At 40.1% G+C, this 23620-nt stretch overlaps 1 protein-coding gene across 2 annotated transcripts in view; it reads left to right on the top strand.

Moving 5' to 3' along the window:
- The window catches only part of LOC110492210 (plexin-A1), a 306350-nt gene that overhangs the window by 214514 nt on the left and 68216 nt on the right, over nt 1-23620 (top strand). For both annotated transcript variants that reach the window (XM_036947176.2, XM_036947177.2), the window contains exon 10: nt 1173-1373. In XM_036947176.2, the coding sequence (XP_036803071.1) occupies nt 1173-1373 (201 nt within the window). The remainder of the gene's footprint in view (nt 1-1172; nt 1374-23620) is intronic.

Below are 23620 nucleotides of genomic sequence, written 5' to 3' on the forward strand. Positions count from 1 at the left end.
CAGTGGAAGCTGTCCAATGGAAGCGCCTGGCTGCCTGGTGTCACGGAGACCTGTGTTGGCTTCTGAGAAGGAGTCTGTTTGCACAGCCCAACTCATGATAAGAAGCTTCACTCACACACACAGGAATGATATTCACAGTCCTCAGTATAGAGTATACTAGACACTGGAGTCATCCACTACAACTGAGAATTAAAATAGCAATTATATTATGTTTGAATTTCCTCAAACATCTACAAATGTTGATATTGGAATCGTTTTGGCTCAAGGTACAGATTCATGACATATTTTTTTTATTTAGGCTTGGCCCTTTGTCTCTTCCTGCTTATCAAGGCCGTCTGCTGTCTGGACTTGTTTGTCCAGCATATTGGCGTTGACTCAGTTGAATAGAAAGAGAAACAGCACATTTAATTCACTCCCATTAGCATGGTACTGTTAATGTGTTTGCTATGTAACTGTTTGGAAAGGTAGTATCTTTTCTGTACAGCCTGTCGCTAAATCTTGTGTGGGAGAGGGTGACGTCTAAAATCAACAAACAGCGAGTGGGACACATGACAATTGTGTCTGTGGTGGCCCGTCTTCCGTTAGTTTATGTATTTCTTTAGCTGCCTGCTGCCTTGCCCCTGTCCTCTCCAGTGCCCCCGTGTTGGCCAGAGAGGGGTCAGGGCCCAGAGAGGAGACAAGACAGCACTTGCTGCTCTTCCCACTGATCGTCTGGACTGGACTGGCTTTTTGGCCCAGACGCTGTTGGCGTCCGTACCCACGAACACAGCCCTGCCAAAACCTTTCAATGGCATTAACACTTGAATGGCTTAATTTTGTTTTGTCTCGCTAATCCGTTGGCATGGCAACAAACTATGTGGTCGCTAATCACTTTGCCACCCCCCCCCTACAAAAATATGCCAGTTTCTCAGAGCAATTAGGCCCATTACTTGGCTTTATACAATTATAAATATTGCATTCCTCTTGTCTTCGTCACATTTTGTATCACTCTGTGCTTAAATCCTCACACACTGTGCATCAAGACCACTTTCAAAATCACTAACGCTTTATGGACATTATACCAGCATGCTATACTTACTTCTCCCGTCCAGTAAATCTCCAGTCCACCATTTCCTTACTTTGACCTGCTTACAGAATAGAGGGCGAACCACTGTCTCTTTCCCTGTTCCCAGGAGTGTCCCCAGATCCTGCCATCCACCCAGATCTACATCCCCGTGGGGGTGATGAAGCCCATCACCCTGCTGGCTAAGAACCTGCCTCAGCCCCAGTCTGGACAGAGGAACTATGAGTGTATCTTCCACATCCAGGGAGCCACCTACAGCGTCACCGCCCTGCGCTTCAACAGCACCAGCATCCAGTGTCAGAGGACCTCGGTGAGTACCATACCTGTCCTGTCTTATTCTGCTGTCCTACAACCCCCCCAACCCAACCACCATCCTAGTCATACGGTGCAGTCGTACAGTGTAGTCATACGCAATGCATGCTAAAGGTTGCGTTTGTTTCTGTGTGTTTCGCTCTGTGTGTTCACTTTCTAATTTGTAAGCATGGAATAGTTTTTTCTCTGCTAGCCAGAGTGGTTCTGTCTTCTTGCTTTTATCTACTTTGGTTTCCCCCCACCTCTCTGCCCTGTTCTTTTCAAATCTCTTAGTATGCCATTTAGTTGTAATAATAGCAGCAGCAGCCGTCCTTAGCCATTATCTGCCTTGCTCGCCTCTCCCCCGCTCTCTCTCTCTTTCTCTCTCTCTTTCTCTCTTCGCTCACTCTCCTTTCTCTCTCTCTGTCTCTGTCCGTCTCCCTCTTCTCTCTCTCTGTCCATCTCTCTCTCCATTTATCTTTTTTTTTCTCCCTCTCTCAGTCTCTCCTTCATTCAGCTGTAGGTTTGTCCAGCTAGCTCGGCCTGGGAGGACAGTGCTGTAACCATTCAGGCTCAATGAAACACAAGGCTGTGTAATCACTTTAACGGACTGCCATCTGCAGTCATTAACGGGTAGAGTGGGCCTGTGCGTCTGACAGTGGTATGACACTCGTCTGCGCAGCTTTATCGATGGCCATTATAGAACTCTCCTGTCTCACTCGGGAAACTCTTGGCTCTTCTGAAGGGAAGCTAATTACGCAGCTAAGAGCACGAGGAGAGCTGTCTCACTAAACAGGCCTTTATCGACTGTTTGCTGTTGCAGCCATTTCAAATCAACAGCTTCTGCCCGCTCAGCCAGTGGCATGCCATTTCTCCATTCGATTTTAGCAGCAGACAGAACGATATTGGTGTGAACGTTGAGCTAGGGCTGCCAAACAACTGGCTACACAGCAAGGGGCCAAGAAAACGTTGTCGCTGTCTAATGGTAACAAACAGCATGACAAGGTGTTATGGTTAGTATGCATCGCGCAGCAAATGTTTTTTAGACGTGTATTTGTGCTCCCTTTCAGCCTGTAGGGCGAGGCTAGTCCAACGGTCTCCCTCTCTCTGGATGCCGCCTCTGGGTCGTCAGTCAGGCAGGGTGCTGCCTGCTGGTGGAGGGAGGGAGACACACTGAAACATGTCACCGCCGCTGTTCAGCAAGCCAGACAAGCTGTCAATTTGAATAGGAAACGGCAATTTCAGCCGTGTTAATTTCCGTAGTGCAATCACGGCCGTTAAATGGGACCATTTATGAGTTACTTAACGTGCTGTGATTTTAGCATGAGTGGAGCATGTCTCTGCAGAGCTTATTATGAGATGGTCCCAGGGCTCGCACAGTGAAAAAGCTGAAATTCACTACCTTCACTCATCTGCTTGCTCTGCCTTAATATTTAGCCTCACATTGAAGTTTTGCACCGTTTTCCTTTCAGGAAGACCAGGGCTGCAAGTAGAACACATAACCATGTGACACAAGCAGATGCATTCATGCGTTTTCTTGACAAATGTCAATAAACCAATAAGGTCCGCCAAGCAAAGACCTGATACAAAATACATGTAGAAATGTTTTGCTCAGTGAAATGAATATCCAACCAGTGTGGAGTTGTGACAGTGTGTGACAGCAACACTGTGAGCTTATTACAGTATTATAGGCACTATGTCCTGGGATTTCCTGGGATCTTCTACGCAGAAGAACCTTACCTTCTAACGACTATTGTGTGGCTTGTGAGCATCAGAGTCTCAGCTTCTCATAGGTGGGCCATAATAGTTTGTAGCTCAAACCGTTTGGTCTTTACAGGCGTTTTTGTGAGAAGAACCGTTTTCGGGATCCGCCCTTGTCTCAGAAACACCGCTCCAGCTCTAGTAGGGCTAATGGTTGATATCAGTGGATGCAGAAGAACATCTCAAACACAATGTTTAAAAGGGGTTAGAAGTCCAAAACGCGGCAGTGTTACCGTGGGATTCAAGAGAGGAAAATGATAAATGATCAGATGGTCATGTGCAGATAGAGATACTGGAATGCAAAAGAGCAGAAAAGTAAATAAATAAAATAAGGCGGAGCTTTACCTAGCATGGACTTGTAGATGACATGGAGCCAGTGGAGAGAGAGAGAGAGAGAGAGAGAGAGGAAAACACTAAACAAACAACAACACAAATAATTATCTATCCAAAATGGAGATGTATGGGTAAACCACTTCTCCAATATTTTTGGCTCTATAACAAAGAATAAAGAGCAAAAGCATATACATGATCAAATACAGATCTTAGAATCAACTGTTAAAGACTACCAGAACCCACTGGATTCTCCAATTACATTGAATGAGTTACAGGACAAAATAAAAACCCTCCAACCCAAAAAGGCCTGTGGTGTTGATGGTATCCTCAATGAAATTATCAAATATACAGACAACAAATTCCAATTGGCTATACTAAAACTCTTTAACATCATCCTTAGCTCTGGCATCTTCCCCAATATTTGGAATCAATATTTGGATCACCCCAATCCACAAAAGTGGAGACAAATTTGACCCCAAATTTGACCCCAATAACTACCGTGGAATATGCGACAACAGTAACCTTGGGAAAATCCTCTGCATTGTCATTAACAGAAGACTCGTACATTTCCTCAATGAAAACAATGTACTGAGCAAATGTCAAATTGGCTTTTTACCAAATTACCGTACAATAGACCATGTATTCACCCTGCACATCCTAATTGACAACCAAACAAACCAAAACAAAGGCAAAGTCTTCTCATGATTTGTTGATTTCGAAAAAGCCTTCGACTCAATTTGGCATGAGGGTCTGCTATACAAACTGATGGAAAGTGGTGTTGGGGGTAAAACATACAAAATTATAAAATCTATGTACACAAACAGGAAGTTTGCGGTTAAAATTGGCAAAAAAAACACACATTTCTTCACACAGGGTCGTGGGGTGAGACAGGGATGCAGCTTAAGCCCCACCCTCTTCAACATATGTATCAACGAATTGGCGCGTGCACTAGAAAAGTCTGCAGCACCCGGCCTCACCCTACTAGAATCCGAAGTCAAATGTCTGCTGTTTGCTGATGATCTGGTGCTTCTGCCACCAACCAAGGAGGGCCTACAGCAGCACCTAGATCTTCTGCACAGATTCTGTCAGACCTGGGCCCTGACAGTAAATCTCAGTAAGACCAAAATAATGGTGTTCCAAAAAAGGTCCAGTCACCAGGACCACAAATACAAATTCCATCTAGACACTGTTGCCCTAGAGCACACAAAAAACTATACATACCCTGGCCTAAACATCAGCGCCACAGGTAACTTCCACAAAGCTGTGAACAATCTGAGAGACAAGGCAAGAAGGGCATTCTATGCCATCAAAAGGAACATACATTTCAACATACCAATTAGGATCTGGCTAAAAACACTTGAATCAGTCATAGAGCCCATTGCCCTTTATGGTTGTGAGGTCTGGGGTCCGCTCACCAACCAAGACTTCACAAAATGGGACAAACACCAAATTGAGACTCTGCACGCAGAATTCTGCAAAAATATCCTCCGTGTACAACGTAGAACACCAAATAATGCATGCAGAGCAGAATTAGGCCGATACCCACTAATTATCAAAATCCAGAAAAGAGCCGTTAAATTCTATAACCACCTAAAAGGAAGCGATTCCCAAACCTTCCATAACAAAGCCATCACCTACAGTGAGATGAACCTGGAGAAGAGTCCCCTAAGCAAGCTGGTCCTGGGGTTCTGTTCACAAACACACCCCAGGACAGCAGCACAATTAGACCCAACCAAATCTTGAGAAAACAAAAAGATAATTACTTGACACATTGGAAAGAATTAACAAAAAAACGGAGCAAACTAGAATGCTATTTGGCCCTAAACAGAGAGTACACAGCGGCAGAATACCTGACCACTGTGACTGACCCAAAATTAAGGAAAGCTTTGACTATGTACAGACTCAGTGAGCATAGCCTTGCTATTGAGAAAGGCCGCCGTAGGCAGACATGGCTCTCAAGAGAAGACAGGCTATGTGCTCACTGCCCACAAAACAAGGTGGAAACTGAGATGCACTTCCTAAACCTCCTGCCAATTGTACGACCATATTAGAGACACATATTTCCCTCAGATTACACAGATCCACAAAGAATTCGAAAACAAACCCAATTTTGATAAACTCCCATATCTACTGGGTGAAATTCCACAGTGTGCAATCACAGCAGCAAGATTTGTGACCTGTTGCCACAAGAAAAGGGCAACCAGTGAAGAACAAACACCATTGTAAATACAACCCATATTTATGCTTATTTATTTTCCCTTGTGTACTTTAACCATTTGTACATTGTTACAACACTGTAAATATACATAATATGACATTTGTAATGTCTTTATTGTTTTGAAACGTCTGTATGTGTAATGTTTACTGTTCATTTTTATTGTTTATTTCACTTTTGTATATTATCTACCTCACTTGCTTTGGCAATGTTAACACATGTTTCCCATGCCAATAAAGCCCCTTGAATTGAATAGAAAATTAGTTTCAAATTGAGCAGCAGCTGCTGAAAAAATGAGCTCCTACAAATATTGAAATTGACATGATTTTTAGAGTGAAGTACATCGGAAAACGGCAAAAGAAAACTGCAAGACTGAATAGGTGACAAAACAAGCAACAAACGAAGAAGATAAAAAAAGTAACTATTTATCATGAAATTGTACAGTTATCTTAGCTAGCTGAATTGTTTACCAGTTGCTAAGCAGTTGCTAGGGACTCTCCTGGAAGAAGCTAGCTAGTTAACTAAGAATATCTAGTTAACAGTAGAAAAGAAAGACAAAATAAGGACAGAAGACAGAGGACATCAAAGTGAAACAGTCCTCTAAAAACACAAGAGACAATAATACAAGAAACAAGGCTTTTATTGCAACATTGTAGCCAACATCACCAGCGTTGCTATGGAAATTGTTTACCCACAAGACATCCAGACAGAGAAAGCTAAGAAAGGTTTCAAAGGTTTGCTGATGGGACAGAACCATGAATGGCTGTTTGCAGATCTTACCAGTTGCAAAACAAGAGTGCATTGAATATTTAACACCAAATGAGGGCACATATGGAAAAGGGTTATTTGCAACCACTTCCCTTTTCTCAAAAAAAGAGAGGCATCAGTCAAGGATGTCAGATCAGCATTTTTGAAGAAGCTGACCAGAGCAACACCTATCAAACAGTAACCTTATATAATGGAACTGTATTGATACAAGGCAATGTTTCAAGCCTCCAGGCTTTTGAGAATAGGTTTGCTACTCTAAAAGCAGAAGCTGAACTCATCTCAGAAACGGAGAAAAAAGAAAAGGAGGGAGATGGAGAAAAGCAGGCCCCAACGGTCTCTGTGACCCAGCAGGAAGCCCTCAGTGTCCCTCTACCTACTTCACCTGCAGCAGACAGAGCCAAGGACATGTCTACAACACTAAGAACACCTGCTATGCAACGTTTCCACAACACCCTCGCTCTAGTCGAAGCAGAAGTCATAGAACTCAGAGAGAACAAACTTCAAGAGGAGGAAACTGTCCAGAAACTAAAAGAAGAGATGAAACCGTTCCGGGAGGAGAGCAGAGCATCTATTGCTAAATTAGAAACCAGAATGGACAAACTGAGTCAGACAAATGATGACCTCAGAAATCATCTGAGCACAACAAGAAAGGAGCTAGAACAAAGAGATAGGTACATTGACACCCTCAACCAGCAGCTAGTCATTATGTCCTCTGCATCTAGAGAACATGTCCACCAGCTTGGCATAACACAAGCAGAACCTGAGACCAGCATGGCCTCCACCACACAGCCTGATGACACTGCACCAGCCTAACAGTCTGCTCCAGCCCAGATCAGCCAACCAGCCTCCCAGTCTGCTCTAGCCCATGTCAGCCTACCTGCTTCCCAATCTGCTCCAGCCCGAGGTCAATCTACCAGTCACCCAGTCTGCTCCAGCCCAGGTCAGCCATCCAGCCTCCCAGTCTGCTCCAGCCCAGGTCAGCCAACCAGCCTCCCAGTCTGCTCCAGCCCAGGTCAAGCTACCAGCCTCTCAGTCTGCTCCAGCCCAGGTCAAATCAAATCAAATTTATTTATGTAGCCCTTCGTACATCAGCTGATATCTCAAAGTGCTGTACAGAAAGCCAGCCTAAAACCCCAAACAGCAAGCAAGGCAGGTGTAGAAGCACAGTGGCTAGGAAAAACTCTCTAGAAAGACCAAAACCTAGGAAGAATGTGGGGTGGCCAGTCCTCTTCTGGCTGTGCCGGGTGGAGATTATAACAGAACATGGCCAATATGTTCAAATGTTCATAAATGACCAGCATGGTCCAATAATAATAAGGCAGAACAGTTGAAACTGGAGCAGCAGCACTGCCAGGTGGACTGGGGACAGCAAGGAGTCATCATGTCAGGTAGTCCTGAGGCATGGTCCTAGGGCTCAGGTCCTCCGAGAGAGAGACAGAAAGAAAGAAAGAGAGATCAGGAGACACTGTGGCCCCATCCAACCAGGTCAGCCAACCAGCCTCCCAGTCCGCTCCAGCCCAGGTCAGCCAACCAGCCTCTCAGTCTGCTCCAGCCCAGGTCAACCAACCAGCCTCCCAGTCCGCTCCAGCCCAGGTCAGCCAACCAGCCTCCCAGTCTGCTCCACCAAGACAATCACCCACAACTGCAATCCTAATTGATTCAAAAGGGAAGTTCTTAGTCCAGGAAAGATGATTCCCTGGACACCAGGTGTATAAGTTCTGGTGTCCTACAACTGACAGTGCAATGCAGCTACTCAGTCAGACCAGGATTGACACCCCTGACAACATCATCATCCACATTGGCACAAACGACCTTCATGCCAAAGGTGAAAATGTATCTGGGGCAGTGAGAAGAGTGGCAGAACGGCTATGTTCCCAACAACCAATATAGTTGTGTCCACCCTCCTACCAAGAAAAGACTTCCCAGGACAGTTGATCGACAAAGTAAATCAACAGATCACTGTGGACTGTGCCTCACTGCTCAACGTCAGAACGGCTCACCATCCCACTCTGACATGTCAACACTTATACGATAATGTACATCTTGATCAGGACAGTATCAGAACCTTTGCCAAGGACATAAAGGATGCAACACTTGGCAGGGACCCACACACCCATCAACCCAGCAGCAGAGGCCCCCCACTCCACTTTCTGAAACAACAGTACCCCCACCATCCCCAGGAGCAAAGAGCCAGACACAGCTTATTAGAGCACAGCTCTACTACACCAGGCCCAACACAGCACAGCTCTACTAGACCAGACCCACCTCAGGACAGCACGACCAGACCTGGCACATCACAGCACAGCTCTACTAGACCAGACCCATCACAACACAGCTCTACTAGACCAGGCCAGACCCATCACAACACAGCTCTACTAGACCAGACCCATCACAAAACAGCTCTACTAGACCAGACCAGACCCATCACAACACAGCTCTACTAGACCAGACCAGACCCATCACAACACAGCTCTACTGGACCTGGCCCATCACAACACAGCTCTACTAGACCAGACCCATCACAACACAGCTCTACTGGACCAGACCCATCACAACACAGCTCTACTAGACCAGACCCATCACAACACAGCTCTACTGGACCTGGCCCATCACAACACAGCTCTACTGGACCTAGCCCATCACAACACAGCTCTACTAGACCAGACCCATCACAACACAGCTCTACTAGACTAGACCCATCACAATACAGCTCTACTAGACCAGACCCATCACAACACTGCTCTACTAGACCAGACCCATCACAGCACAGCTCTACTAGACCAGACCAGACCCATCACAACACAGCTCTACTAGACCAGACCCATCACAACACAGCTCTACTAGACCCGGCACATCACAACACAGCTCTACTGGACCTGGCCCATCACAAAACAGCTCTACTAGACCAGACCCATCACAACACAGCTCTACTAGACCAGACCCATCACAACACAGCTCTACTAGACCTGGCCCATCACAACACAGCTCTACTAGACCTGGCCCATCACAACACAGCTCTACTGGACATGGCCCATCACAACACAGCTCTAGTAGACCTGTCCCATCACAACACAGCTCTACTGGACCTGACCCATCACAACACAGCTCTACTAGACCTGGCCCATCATAACACAGCTCTACTGGACCTGACCCATCACAACACAGCTCTACTAGACCAGGCCCATCACAACACAGCTCTACTGGACCTGGCTCATCACAACACAGCTCTACTGGACCTGGCCCATCACAACACAGCTCTAGTAGACCCGGCCCATCACTACACAGCTCTAGTAGACCTGGCCCATCACAACACAGCTCTACTGGACCTGGCCCATCACAACACAGCTCTAGTAGACCTGGCCCATCAAAACACAGCTCTACTGGACCTGACCCATCACATCACAGCTCTACTGGACCTGGCCATCACAACACAGCTCTACTGGACCTGGCCCATCACAACACAGCTCTAGTAGACCTGGCCCATCACTACACAGCTCTACTGGACCTGGCCCATCACAACACAGCTCTACTAGATCAGACCCATCACAACACAGCTCTACTAGACCAGACCCATCACAACACAGCTCTACTGGACCTGGCCCATCACAACACAGCTCTACTGGACCTAGCCCATCACAACACAGCTCTACTAGACCAGACCCATCACAACACAGCTCTACTAGACCCGGCCCATCACAACACAGCTCTACTGTACCTGGCCCATCACAACACAGCTCTACTGGACCTGGCCCATCACAACACAGCTCTACTGGACCTGGCCCATCACAACACAGCTCTACTGGACCTGGCTCATCACAACACAGCTCTACTAGACCTGGCTCATCACATCACAACACAGCACTGACCACTACTCTAGTGTCGGGCAGAACACTGTCCTTCATAGAAGTGGACCACATGATGCAGTCCATACCATGTATCATTCAGATCATCAGCCTACGTATGCTGAGGTAACCTCTGGCAAAAGACACCTAGAACAATCAGACATAGGAGAGGTGCACCAACTACTGCATCTAATATGCAGACTACTGGGTTAGACAGACCCTTTAATTCACACGCACACACACACACACACACACACACACACGCACACACACACACACACGCACGCACACATGCAAACACACACACACACACACTCACAGGGTTGCAGATTGCATTGTACTTCTTTTGTGTGCAATCTTATTTCATTCTTATTCATTTGCTTACAACTATTCTTTATTTTATTGGCACTGGTATTATAATAATAATTATATGTGATGGTGTATGTGTGTATGTGTGTATATGTACATGTATATATATTATTATTATGATGTTTTTTTGTCAATGTACTTTACTCAAACCAGTGAATATCACTTATTATAAATGAGATCACTAACTATCAGCTATTGGAATATCCAGGGCCTATACTCTTCACATTTTTGTTATTAAACAACAAATCCTGAATGGATTAAAAACATCAAGGGACAGGACATCATAATCCTACTGGAAACATGGTGTCGTGGAGACATAGATACTCAGTGTCCCTCGGGCTATAGAGAAAGTTTACTACCATCAATCAAACAGAAAAATGTTAAACGGGGCTGAGACTCAGGTGGAATCATCATTTGGCGTAAGCAGGACTTAGCACTGAATGAAATGAAAAAAGGTACTAATCACATTTAGCTAAAACTTAATGAAGGTACAATCTTTTGCGACAATGATGTATACATATGTGCAGCTTATGCTCCTCCTTCAGATTCATCATATTATGATGATCAGTTTTTTGACAATCTCCATACAGAAATCATTCAGTTTCAGGCAGAGGGTAAAGTGCTTCTTTGTGGAGATTTCAATGCAAGAACAGGTTCTGAGCCTGACTACACTCATACGGGAGGTAACCATCACACATTTGGACACCCCTCCTTGTACAGTAGCCCTATTATAAATAATAGAAACAGTCCTGACCAAATACTGAACAAAAATGGGTAGTTAGTGCATCTCTGTCGAGCCTTAGGCCTGTACATGCTTAATGGTAGTATCAGAGGGGACTCTTTAGGTCAGTTTACTTGCTGCTCAGCTCTTGGGACAAGTGTAGTCGATTATGACATCACTGACATTGACCCCTCCTCCATTAGTGCATTCACTGTCAGACCACAGACACCATTGTCATCATCAGAAACAAAAAAACATCAGAAACAAAAAACAAATGTTTCTGAAAAATGGTTTGATAACGAATGTGAAACAATTAGAAAACACCAAAGACAAATGTCAAATTAAAAACATAAGCGGAAAACAACCCAGAGCTACGCAATGAATACTTTGAAACTCTGAAACAGTAGAAACATACACTGAAACAGTAGAAACATACACTGAAACAGTAGAAACATACACTGAAACAGTAGAAACATACACTGAAACGGAAGAAATTGAATTATACCAACAAGACACTTGATAAAATTTAAAACGCAATTGACCAAAACCAATTCTGGGAAATGTGGAACAATTTAAGTAAAGCCACAAGAATTAGCCATACAAGATGAAGGAATTTGGAAAACTTATTTTGATCATCTATACAAAAACATCCCAGAAAAAGACTTACAACAGAACCAATTAGAAATTCAAGAACAATGTAACATCCTTGAATCAGTCATTAAAAACAACTAACATCCATTAGATTACCCAATAACCCAACAAGAACTAAATGAAAACCTCAGATCTATAAAATGAAAGAAGGCTTGTGGTCTTGATAACATAAGAAATGAAATTGGACCATTCTCCAGCCCCAGGACTCACACTATTTGACACAGAGGTAAAATACCTGCTACAGTGGGGAGAACAAGTATTTGATACACTGCCGATTTTGCAGGTTTTCCTACTTACAAAGCATGTAGAGGTCTGTAATTTTTTATCGTAGGTACACTTCAACTGTGAGAGACGGAATCTAAAACAAAAATCCAGAAAATCACATTGTATAATTTTTAAGTAATTAATTACCATTTTATTGCATGACATAAGTATTTGATACATCAGAAAAGCAGAACTTAATATTTGGTACATAAACCTTTGTTTGCAATTACAGAGATCATATGTTTCCTGTAGTTCTTTACCAGGTTTGCACACACTGCAGCAGGGATTTTGGCCCACTCCTCCATACAGCACTTCTCCAGATCCTTCAGGTTTCGGGGCTGTCGCTGGGCAATACGGACTTTCAGCTCCCTCCAAAGATTTTCTATTGGGTTCAGGTCTGGAGACTGGCTAGGCCACTCCAGGACCTTGAGATGCTTCTTACGGAGCCACTTCTTAGTTGCCCTGGCTGTGTGTTTCGGGTTGTTGTCATGCTGGAAGACCCAGCCACGACCCATCTTCAATGCTCTTACTGAGGGAAGGAGGTTGTTGGCCAAGATCTCGCGATACATGGCCCCATCCATCCTCCCCTCAATACGGTGCAGTCGTCCTGTCCCCTTTGCAGAAAAGCATCCCCAAAGAATGATGTTTGTTGTAATCATCTTTCTTCTTCCTCCAAACATGGCGAGTGGAGTTTAGACCAAAAAGCTCTATTTTTGTCTCATCAGACCACATGACCTTCTCCCATTCCTCCTCTGGATCATCTAGATGGTCATTGGCAAACTTCAGATGGGCCTGGACATGCGCTGGCTTGAGCAGGGGGACCTTGCGTGCGCTGCAGGATTTTAATCCATGACAGCGTAGTGTGTTACTAATGGTTTTCTTAATGACTGTGGTCCCAGCTCTCTTCAGGTCATTGACCAGGTCCTGCCGTGTAGTTCTAAAAATTAAATTATTCAATATCAACATCTCAATTAGAATTTTGACCCAAATATTTGACAGTGTAATCCTACCAATAACTCTTTACCGAAGTGGGGTTTGGGGGCCACTCAATAAACTGGACTTTAATATGTGGGACAAACATCCAATTGAAGCTCTACAGAATTCTGTCGGAAAATTCTACAAGTCCAAAATACACCAACTAATGCATGTAGGACAGAATTGGGCCGCTTTCCAGTAGTAATGGAAATTTAAAAAAGATCATAAAAATGTTGGCTACATCTAAATTCAAGTCTGCTGAGCCAGGAAACGAGCCCTCTCAGTCAGCTGGTGTAGGACCTAACCAACCAAGCTGACACCAGCACTGCTTCAAAAGAAAGAATTCCAATAAACAAAATTATGAATCAAAACACTCATATTTACAACAAAAACTAAACAAAATCCCAAAACCAACTAAATTGCTATCTGACCCTAAACAGAGAATATGAATTGGCTGATTATCTCTACTGTCAGAGATACGAAGCAGAGACAGATCCTTACCAAGTACAGGCTGAGTGACCACCGATTGGCAATAGAAACCGGCAGACATAAAAAGACATGGCTACCCAAAGAGGAGTGTGTATGTGGTCACTGCACAACAGGGGAGGTAGAAACAGAGATGCACTTTCACCTTTACTGTGATAAATATTCCTCACCAAGAGATTCAGTATTCACAGAAATGACTACATTTATTCCAAATTGTAACTTATTAAACCCAGAGGAAAATCTAAAACTACTCATGGGCGAAGGAGCAATGGCTCCTCTTGCAGCCAAATATGTATTTGCCTCCCATAGCCTGAGGGACACTGAATAATAGCATCTGCATAGTAAATAGTAACTTACTTATTATTAGTATTATTGTTGTTACTATTATTGTTATTACTATTATAATTGTTGTTTATCATTCCAAATAGTAGTGGTATGGGTAGTATGGTGATGGTAATGAGAGCAGTGTGATGATGGTGGTAGTAGTAGTAGTAGTGGTAGTAATAATGATGATGGTAGTAGTAGTAGTAGTAGTAGTAGTAGTAGTAATAATGATGATGGTAGTAGTAGTAGTAGTAGTAGTAGTAGTAATAATGATGATGGTAGTTGTAGTAGTAGTAGTAGTAATGATGATGGTAGTAGTAGTAGTGGTAGTAATGATGTTGGTAGTTGTAGTAGTAGTAGTGGTATGGGTAGTAGGGTGATGGTAATGAGAGCAGTGTAATGATGGTGGTAGTAGTAGTAGTAGTAGTAATGATGATGGTAGTAGTAGTAGTGGTATTAGTAGTAGGGTGATGGTAATGAGAGCAGTGTAATGATGGTGGTAGTTGTAGTAGTAGTAGTGGTATGGGTAGTAGGGTGATGGTAATGAGAGCAGTGTAATGAGGGTGGTGGTAGTAGTAGTAGTAATAATGATGATGGTAGTAGTAGTAGTAGTAGTAGTAGTAGTAGTAGTAATAATGATGATGGTAGTTCTAGTAGTAGTAATAATGATGATGGTAGTTGTAGTAGTAGTAGTAGTAATAATGATGATGGTAGTTGTAGTAGTAGTAGTTGTAATAATGATGATGGTAGTTGTAGTAGTAGTAGTGGTAGTAATAATGATGATGGTAGTTGTAGTAGTAATAATGATGATGGTAGTAGTAGTAGTAGTAATAATGATGATGGTAGTTGTAGTAGTAGTAGTGGTATGGGTAGTAGGGTGATGGTAATGAGAGCAGTGTAATGATGGTGGTGGTAGTAGTAGTAGGAGTAATAATGATGATGGTAGTTGTAGTAGTAGTAGTAGTAGTAGTAGTAGTAGTAATAATGATGATGGTGGTGGTAGTAGTAGTAGTGGTAATAATGATGATGGTAGTTGTAGTAGTAGTAGTAGTAGTAGTAATAATGATGATGGTAGTTGTAGTAGTAGTGATAATGATGATGGTAGTTGTAGTAGTAGTAGTGGTATGGGTAGTAGGGTGATGGTAATGAGAGCAGTGTAATGATGATGGTAGTAGTAGTAGTAGTAATAATGATGATGGTAGTTGTAGTAGTAGTAGTGGTATGGGTAGTAGGGTGATGGTAATGAAAGCAGTGTAATGATGGTGGTGGTAGTAGTAGTAGTAGTAGTAGTAATAATGATGATGGTAGTTGTAGTAGTAGTAGTAGTAATAATGATGATGGTAGTTGTAGTAGTAGTAGTAGTAGTAATAATGATGATGGTAGTTGTAGTAGTAGTAGTAGTAATAATGATGATGGTAGTTGTAGTAGTAGTAGTAGTAGTAATGATGATGGTAGTTGTAGTAGTAGTAGTAGTAATAATGATGATGGTAGTTGTAGTAGTAGTAGTGGTAGTAATAATGATGATGATAGTTGTAGTAGTAGTAATAATGATGATGGTAGTAGTAGTAGTAGTAGTGGTAGTAATGCTGATGGTAGTTGTAGTACTAGTAGTGGTATGGGTAGTAGAGTGATGGTAATGAAAGCAGTCTAATGATGGTGGTGGTAGTAGTAGTAGTAATAATGATGATGGTGGTGGTAGTAGTTGTAGTAGTAGTAATAATGATGATGGTAGTAGTAGTAGTAATAATGATGATGGTGGTGGTAGTAGTAGTAGTAGTAATAATGATGATGGTGTTGGTAGTAGTAGTAGTAGTAATAATGATGATGGTAGTTGTAGTGGTAGTAGTAGTAATAATGATGATGGTATTTGTAGTAGTAGTAGTGGTATGGGTAGTAGGGTGATGATAATGAGAGCAGTGTGATGATGGTAGTTGTAGTAGTAGTAGTGGTCGTAATGATGATGATGGTAGTTGTAGTAGTAGTAGTGGTAGTAATGATGATGGTAGTTGTAGTAGTAATAATGATGATGGTAGTAGTAGTAGTAGTAATAATGATGATGGTAGTTGTAGTAGTAGTGGTATGGGTAGTAGGGTGATGGTAATGAGAGCAGTGTAATGATGATGGTAGTAGTAGTAGTAGTAATAATGATGATGGTATTAGTAGTAGTAGTAGTGGTATGGGTAGTAGGGTGATAGTAATGAGAGCAGTGTAATGATGGTGGTGGTAGTAGTAGTAGGAGTAATAATGATGATGGTAGTTGTAGTAGTAGTAGTAGTAGTAATAATGATGATGGTAGTAGTAGTAGTAGTAATAATGATGATGGTAGTTGTAGTAGTAGTAGTAGTAGTAATAATGATGATGGTAGTAGTAGTAGTAGTAGTAGTAGTAGTAATAATGATGATGGTAGTTGTAGTAGTAGTAGTAGTAGTAATAATGATGATGGTAGTAGTAGTAGTAGTAGTAGTAGTAGTAATAATGATGATGGTAGTTGTAGTAGTAGTAGTAGTAGTAATAATGATGATGGTAGTAGTAGTAGTAGTAATAATGATGATGGTAGTTGTAGTAGTAGTAGTAGTAGTAATAATGATGATGGTAGTAGTAGTAGTAGTAATAATGATGATGGTAGTTGTAGTAGTAGTAGTAGTAGTAGTAATAATGATGATGGTAGTTGTAGTAGTAGTAGAAGTAGTAATAATGATGATGGTAGTAGTAGTAGTAGTAGTAGTAGTAGTAGTAATAATGATGATGGTAGTTGTAGTAGTAGTAGTAGTAGTAATAATAATGATGATGGTAGTTGTAGTAGTAGTAGTAGTAGTAGTAATAATGATGATGGTGGTGGTAGTAGTAGTAGTGGTAATAATGATGATGGTAGTAGTAGTAGTAGTAATAATGATGATGGTAGTTGTAGTAGTAGTAGTAGTAGTAGTAATAATGATGATGGTAGTAGTAGTAGTAGTAATAATGATGATGGTAGTTGTAGTAGTAGTAGTAGTAGTAATAATGATGATGGTAGTAGTAGTAGTAGTAGTAGTAGTAGTAGTAATAATGATGATGGTAGTTGTAGTAGTAGTAGTAGTAGTAATAATGATGATGGTAGTTGTAGTAGTAGTAGTAGTAGTAATAATGATGATGGTAGTAGTAGTAGTAGTAGTAATAATGATGATGGTAGTTGTAGTAGTAGTAGTAGTAGTAATAATGATGATGGTAGTAGTAGTAGTAGTAATAATGATGATGGTAGTTGTAGTAGTAGTAGTAGTAGTAATAATGATGATGGTAGTAGTAGTAGTAGTAATAATGATGATGGTAGTTGTAGTAGTAGTAGTAGTAGTAATAATGATGATGGTAGTTGTAGTAGTAGTAGAAGTAGTAATAATGATGATGGTAGTAGTAGTAGTAGTAGTAGTAGTAATAATGATGATGGTAGTTGTAGTAGTAGTAGTAGTAGTAATAATGATGATGGTGGTGGTAGTAGTAGTAGTGGTAATAATGATGATGGTAGTAGTAGTAGTAGTAATAATGATGATGGTAGTTGTAGTAGTAGTAGTAGTAATAATGATGATGGTAGTTGTAGTAGTAGTAGTAGTAATAATGATGATGGTAGTTGTAGTAGTAGTAGTAGTAATAATGATGATGGTAGTTGTAGTAGTAGTAGTAGTAGTAATGATGATGGTAGTTGTAGTAGTAGTAGTAGTAATAATGATGATGGTAGTAGTAGTAGTAGTAGTGGTAGTAATGATGATGGTAGTTGTAGTAGTAGTAGTGGTATGGGTAGTAGAGTGATGGTAATGAAAGCAGTCTAATGATGGTGGTGGTAGTAGTAGTAGTAATAATGATGATGGTGGTGGTAGTAGTTGTAGTAGTAGTAATAATGATGATGGTAGTAGTAGTAGTAGTAGTAATAATGATGATGGTAGTAGTAGTAGTAATAATGATGATGGTGGTGGTAGTAGTAGTAGTAGTAATAATGATGATGGTGTTGGTAGTAGTAGTAGTAGTAATAATGATGATGGTAGTTGTAGTGGTAGTAGTAGTAATAATGATGATGGTATTTGTAGTAGTAGTAGTGGTATGGGTAGTAGGGTGATGATAATGAGAGCAGTGTGATGATGGTAGTTGTAGTAGTAGTAGTGGTCGTAATAATGATGATGGTAGTTGTAGTAGTAGTAGTGGTAGTAATGATGATGGTAGTTGTAGTAGTAATAATGATGATGGTAGTAGTAGTAGTAGTAATAATGATGATGGTAGTTGTAGTAGTAGTGGTATGGGTAGTAGGGTGATGGTAATGAGAGCAGTGTAATGATGATGGTAGTAGTTGTAGTAGTAATAATGATGATGGTATTAGTAGTAGTAGTAGTGGTATGGGTAGTAGGGTGATAGTAATGAGAGCAGTGTAATGATGGTGGTGGTAGTAGTAGTAGGAGTAATAATGATGATGGTAGTTGTAGTAGTAGTAGTAGTAGTAATAATGATGATGGTAGTTGTAGTAGTAGTAGTAGTAGTAATAATGATGATGGTAGTAGTAGTAGTAGTAATAATGATGATGGTAGTTGTAGTAGTAGTAGTAGTAGTAATAATGATGATGGTAGTAGTAGTAGTAGTAGTAGTAGTAGTAATAATGATGATGGTAGTAGTAGTAGTAGTAATAATGATGATGGTAGTTGTAGTAGTAGTAGTAGTAGTAGTAATAATGATGATGGTAGTTGTAGTAGTAGTAGTAGTAGTAATAATGATGATGGTAGTAGTAGTAGTAGTAATAATGATGATGGTAGTTGTAGTAGTAGTAGTAGTAGTAATAATGATGATGGTAGTAGTAGTAGTAGTAATAATGATGATGGTAGTTGTAGTAGTAGTAGTAGTAGTAGTAATAATGATGATGGTAGTTGTAGTAGTAGTAGAAGTAGTAATAATGATGATGGTAGTAGTAGTAGTAGTAGTAGTAGTAATAATGATGATGGTAGTTGTAGTAGTAGTAGTAGTAGTAGTAATAATGATGATGGTGGTGGTAGTAGTAGTAGTGGTAATAATGATGATGGTAGTAGTAGTAGTAGTAATAATGATGATGGTAGTTGTAGTAGTAGTAGTAGTAGTAATAATGATGATGGTAGTTGTAGTAGTAGTAGTAGTAGTAATAATGATGATGGTAGTAGTAGTAGTAGTAATAATGATGATGGTAGTTGTAGTAGTAGTAGTAGTAGTAATAATGATGATGGTAGTAGTAGTAGTAGTAGTAGTAGTAGTAATAATGATGATGGTAGTTGTAGTAGTAGTAGTAGTAGTAATAATGATGATGGTAGTTGTAGTAGTAGTAGTAGTAGTAATAATGATGATGGTAGTAGTAGTAGTAGTAGTAGTAGTAGTAATAATGATGATGGTAGTTGTAGTAGTAGTAGTAGTAGTAATAATGATGATGGTAGTAGTAGTAGTAATAATGATGATGGTAGTTGTAGTAGTAGTAGTAGTAGTAATAATGATGATGGTAGTAGTAGTAGTAGTAATAATGATGATGGTAGTTGTAGTAGTAGTAGTAATAATGATGATGGTAGTTGTAGTAGTAGTAGAAGTAGTAATAATGATGATGGTAGTAGTAGTAGTAGTAGTAGTAGTAATAATGATGATGGTAGTTGTAGTAGTAGTAGTAGTAGTAATAATGATGATGGTGGTGGTAGTAGTAGTAGTGGTAATAATGATGATGGTAGTAGTAGTAGTAGTAATAATGATGATGGTAGTTGTAGTAGTAGTAGTAGTAATAATGATGATGGTAGTTGTAGTAGTAGTAGTAGTAATAATGATGATGGTAGTTGTAGTAGTAGTAGTAGTAGTAATGATGATGGTAGTTGTAGTAGTAGTAGTAGTAATAATGATGATGGTAGTAGTAGTAGTAGTAGTGGTAGTAATGATGATGGTAGTTGTAGTAGTAGTAGTGGTATGGGTAGTAGAGTGATGGTAATGAAAGCAGTCTAATGATGGTGGTGGTAGTAGTAGTAGTAATAATGATGATGGTGGTGGTAGTAGTTGTAGTAGTAGTAATAATGATGATGGTAGTAGTAGTAGTAGTAGTAATAATGATGATGGTAGTAGTAGTAGTAATAATGATGATGGTGGTGGTAGTAGTAGTAGTAGTAATAATGATGATGGTTTTGGTAGTAGTAGTAGTAGTAATAATGATGATGGTAGTTGTAGTGGTAGTAGTAGTAATAATGATGATGGTATTTGTAGTAGTAGTAGTGGTATGGGTAGTAGGGTGATGATAATGAGAGCAGTGTGATGATGGTAGTTGTAGTAGTAGTAGTGGTCGTAATAATGATGATGGTAGTTGTAGTAGTAGTAGTGGTAGTAATGATGATGGTAGTTGTAGTAGTAATAATGATGATGGTAGTAGTAGTAGTAGTAATAATGATGATGGTAGTTGTAGTAGTAGTGGTATGGGTAGTAGGGTGATGGTAATGAGAGCAGTGTAATGATGATGGTAGTAGTTGTAGTAGTAATAATGATGATGGTATTAGTAGTAGTAGTAGTGGTATGGGTAGTAGGGTGATAGTAATGAGAGCAGTGTAATGATGGTGGTGGTAGTAGTAGTAGGAGTAATAATGATGATGGTAGTTGTAGTAGTAGTAGTAGTAGTAATAATGATGATGGTAGTTGTAGTAGTAGTAGTAGTAGTAATAATGATGATGGTAGTAGTAGTAGTAGTAATAATGATGATGGTAGTTGTAGTAGTAGTAGTAGTAGTAATAATGATGATGGTAGTAGTAGTAGTAGTAGTAGTAGTAGTAATAATGATGATGGTAGTAGTAGTAGTAGTAATAATGATGATGGTAGTTGTAGTAGTAGTAGTAGTAGTAATAATGATGATGGTAGTAGTAGTAGTAGTAATAATGATGATGGTAGTTGTAGTAGTAGTAGTAGTAATAATGATGATGGTAGTTGTAGTAGTAGTAGTAGTAATAATGATGATGGTAGTTGTAGTAGTAGTAGTAATGATGATGGTAGTTGTAGTAGTAGTAGTAGTAGTAATAATGATGATGGTAGTAGTAGTAGTAGTAGTGGTAGTAATGATGATGGTAGTTGTAGTAGTAGTAGTGGTATGGGTAGTAGAGTGATGGTAATGAAAGCAGTCTAATGATGGTGGTGGTAGTAGTAGTAGTAATAATGATGATGGTGGTGGTAGTAGTTGTAGTAGTAGTAATAATGATGATGGTAGTAGTAGTAGTAGTAGTAATAATGATGATGGTAGTAGTAGTAGTAATAATGATGATGGTGGTGGTAGTAGTAGTAGTAGTAATAATGATGATGGTGTTGGTAGTAGTAGTAGTAGTAATAATGATGATGGTAGTTGTAGTGGTAGTAGTAGTAATAATGATGATGGTATTTGTAGTAGTAGTAGTGGTATGGGTAGTAGGGTGATGATAATGAGAGCAGTGTGATGATGGTAGTTGTAGTAGTAGTAGTGGTCGTAATAATGATGATGGTAGTTGTAGTAGTAGTAGTGGTAGTAATGATGATGGTAGTTGTAGTAGTAATAATGATGATGGTAGTAGTAGTAGTAGTAATAATGATGATGGTAGTTGTAGTAGTAGTGGTATGGGTAGTAGGGTGATGGTAATGAGAGCAGTGTAATGATGATGGTAGTAGTTGTAGTAGTAATAATGATGATGGTATTAGTAGTAGTAGTAGTGGTATGGGTAGTAGGGTGATAGTAATGAGAGCAGTGTAATGATGGTGGTGGTAGTAGTAGTAGGAGTAATAATGATGATGGTAGTTGTAGTAGTAGTAGTAGTAGTAATAATGATGATGGTAGTTGTAGTAGTAGTAGTAGTAGTAATAATGATGATGGTAGTAGTAGTAGTAGTAATAATGATGATGGTAGTTGTAGTAGTAGTAGTAGTAGTAATAATGATGATGGTAGTAGTAGTAGTAGTAGTAGTAGTAGTAGTAATAATGATGATGGTAGTAGTAGTAGTAGTAATAATGATGATGGTAGTTGTAGTAGTAGTAGTAGTAGTAATAATGATGATGGTAGTAGTAGTAGTAGTAATAATGATGATGGTAGTTGTAGTAGTAGTAGTAGTAGTAATAATGATGATGGTAGTAGTAGTAGTAGTAATAATGATGATGGTAGTTGTAGTAGTAGTAGTAGTAATAATGATGATGGTAGTTGTAGTAGTAGTAGTAGTAGTAATAATGATGATGGTAGTAGTAGTAGTAGTAGTAGTAGTAATAATGATGATGGTAGTTGTAGTAGTAGTAGTAGTAGTAATAATGATGATGGTGGTGGTAGTAGTAGTAGTGGTAATAATGATGATGGTAGTAGTAGTAGTAGTAATAATGATGATGGTAGTTGTAGTAGTAGTAATAATGATGATGGTAGTTGTAGTAGTGGTATGGGTAGTAGGGTGATGGTAATGAGAGCAGTGTAATGATGATGGTAGTAGTAGTAGTAATAATAATGATGATGGTAGTTGTAGTAGTAGTAGTGGTATGGGTAGAAGGGTGATGGTAATGAAAGCAGTGTAATGATGGTGGTGGTAGTAGTAGTAGTAGTAGTAGTAGTAGTAATAATGATGATGGTAGTTGTAGTAGTAGTAGTAGTAATAATGATGATGGTAGTTGTAGTAGTAGTAGTAGTAATAATGATGATGGTAGTTGTAGTAGTAGTAATAATGATGATGGTAGTTGTAGTAGGTGTAGTAGTAATAATGATGATGGTAGTTGTAGTAGTAGTAGTAGTAATAATGATGATGGTAGGTGTAGTAGTAGTAGTAGTAATAATGATGATGGTAGTTGTAGTAGTAGTAGTGGTAGTAATAATGATGATGATAGTTGTAGTAGTAGTAATAATGATAATGGTAGTAGTAGTAGTGGTAGTAGTAGTAATAATGATGATTGTAGTAGTAGTAGTGGTAGTAATGATGATGGTAGTTGTAGTAGTAGTAGTGGTATGGGTAGTAGGGCGATGGTAATGAAAGCAGTCTAATGATTGTGTTGGTAGTAGTAGTAGTAGTAATGATGATGATGGTAGTTGTAGTAGTAGTAGTGGTAGTAATAATGATGATGGTAGTTGTAGTAGTAGTGGTATGGGTAGTAGGGTGATGGTAATGAGAGCAGTGTGATGATGATAGTAGTAGTAGTAATAATGATGATGGTAGTTGTAGTTGTGGTAGTAATGATGATGGTAGTTGTAGTAGTAATAATGATCATGGTAGTTGTAGTAGTAGTAGTGGTAGTAATGATGATGATGGTAGTTGTAGTAGTAGTGGTATGGGTAGTAGGGTGATGGTAATGAGAGCAGTGTGATGATGATGGTAGTAGTAGTAATAATGATGATGGTAGTTGTAGTTGTGGTAGTAATGATGATGGTAGTTGTAGTAGTAATAATGATTATGGTAGTTGTAGTAGTAGTAGTAATAATGATGATGGTAGTTGTAGTAGTAGTAGTAATAATGATGATGTTAGTTGTAGTAGTAGTAGTAATAATGATGATGGTAGTTGTAGTAGTAGTAGTAATAATGATCATGGTAGTTGTAGTAGTAGTAGTGGTAGTAATGATGATGGTAGTT

Source organism: Oncorhynchus mykiss, chromosome 16 (genome assembly GCF_057628025.1).
Source record: "Oncorhynchus mykiss isolate SJ-2025 chromosome 16, ASM5762802v1, whole genome shotgun sequence".
NCBI classification, from domain to species: domain Eukaryota; kingdom Metazoa; phylum Chordata; class Actinopteri; order Salmoniformes; family Salmonidae; genus Oncorhynchus; species Oncorhynchus mykiss.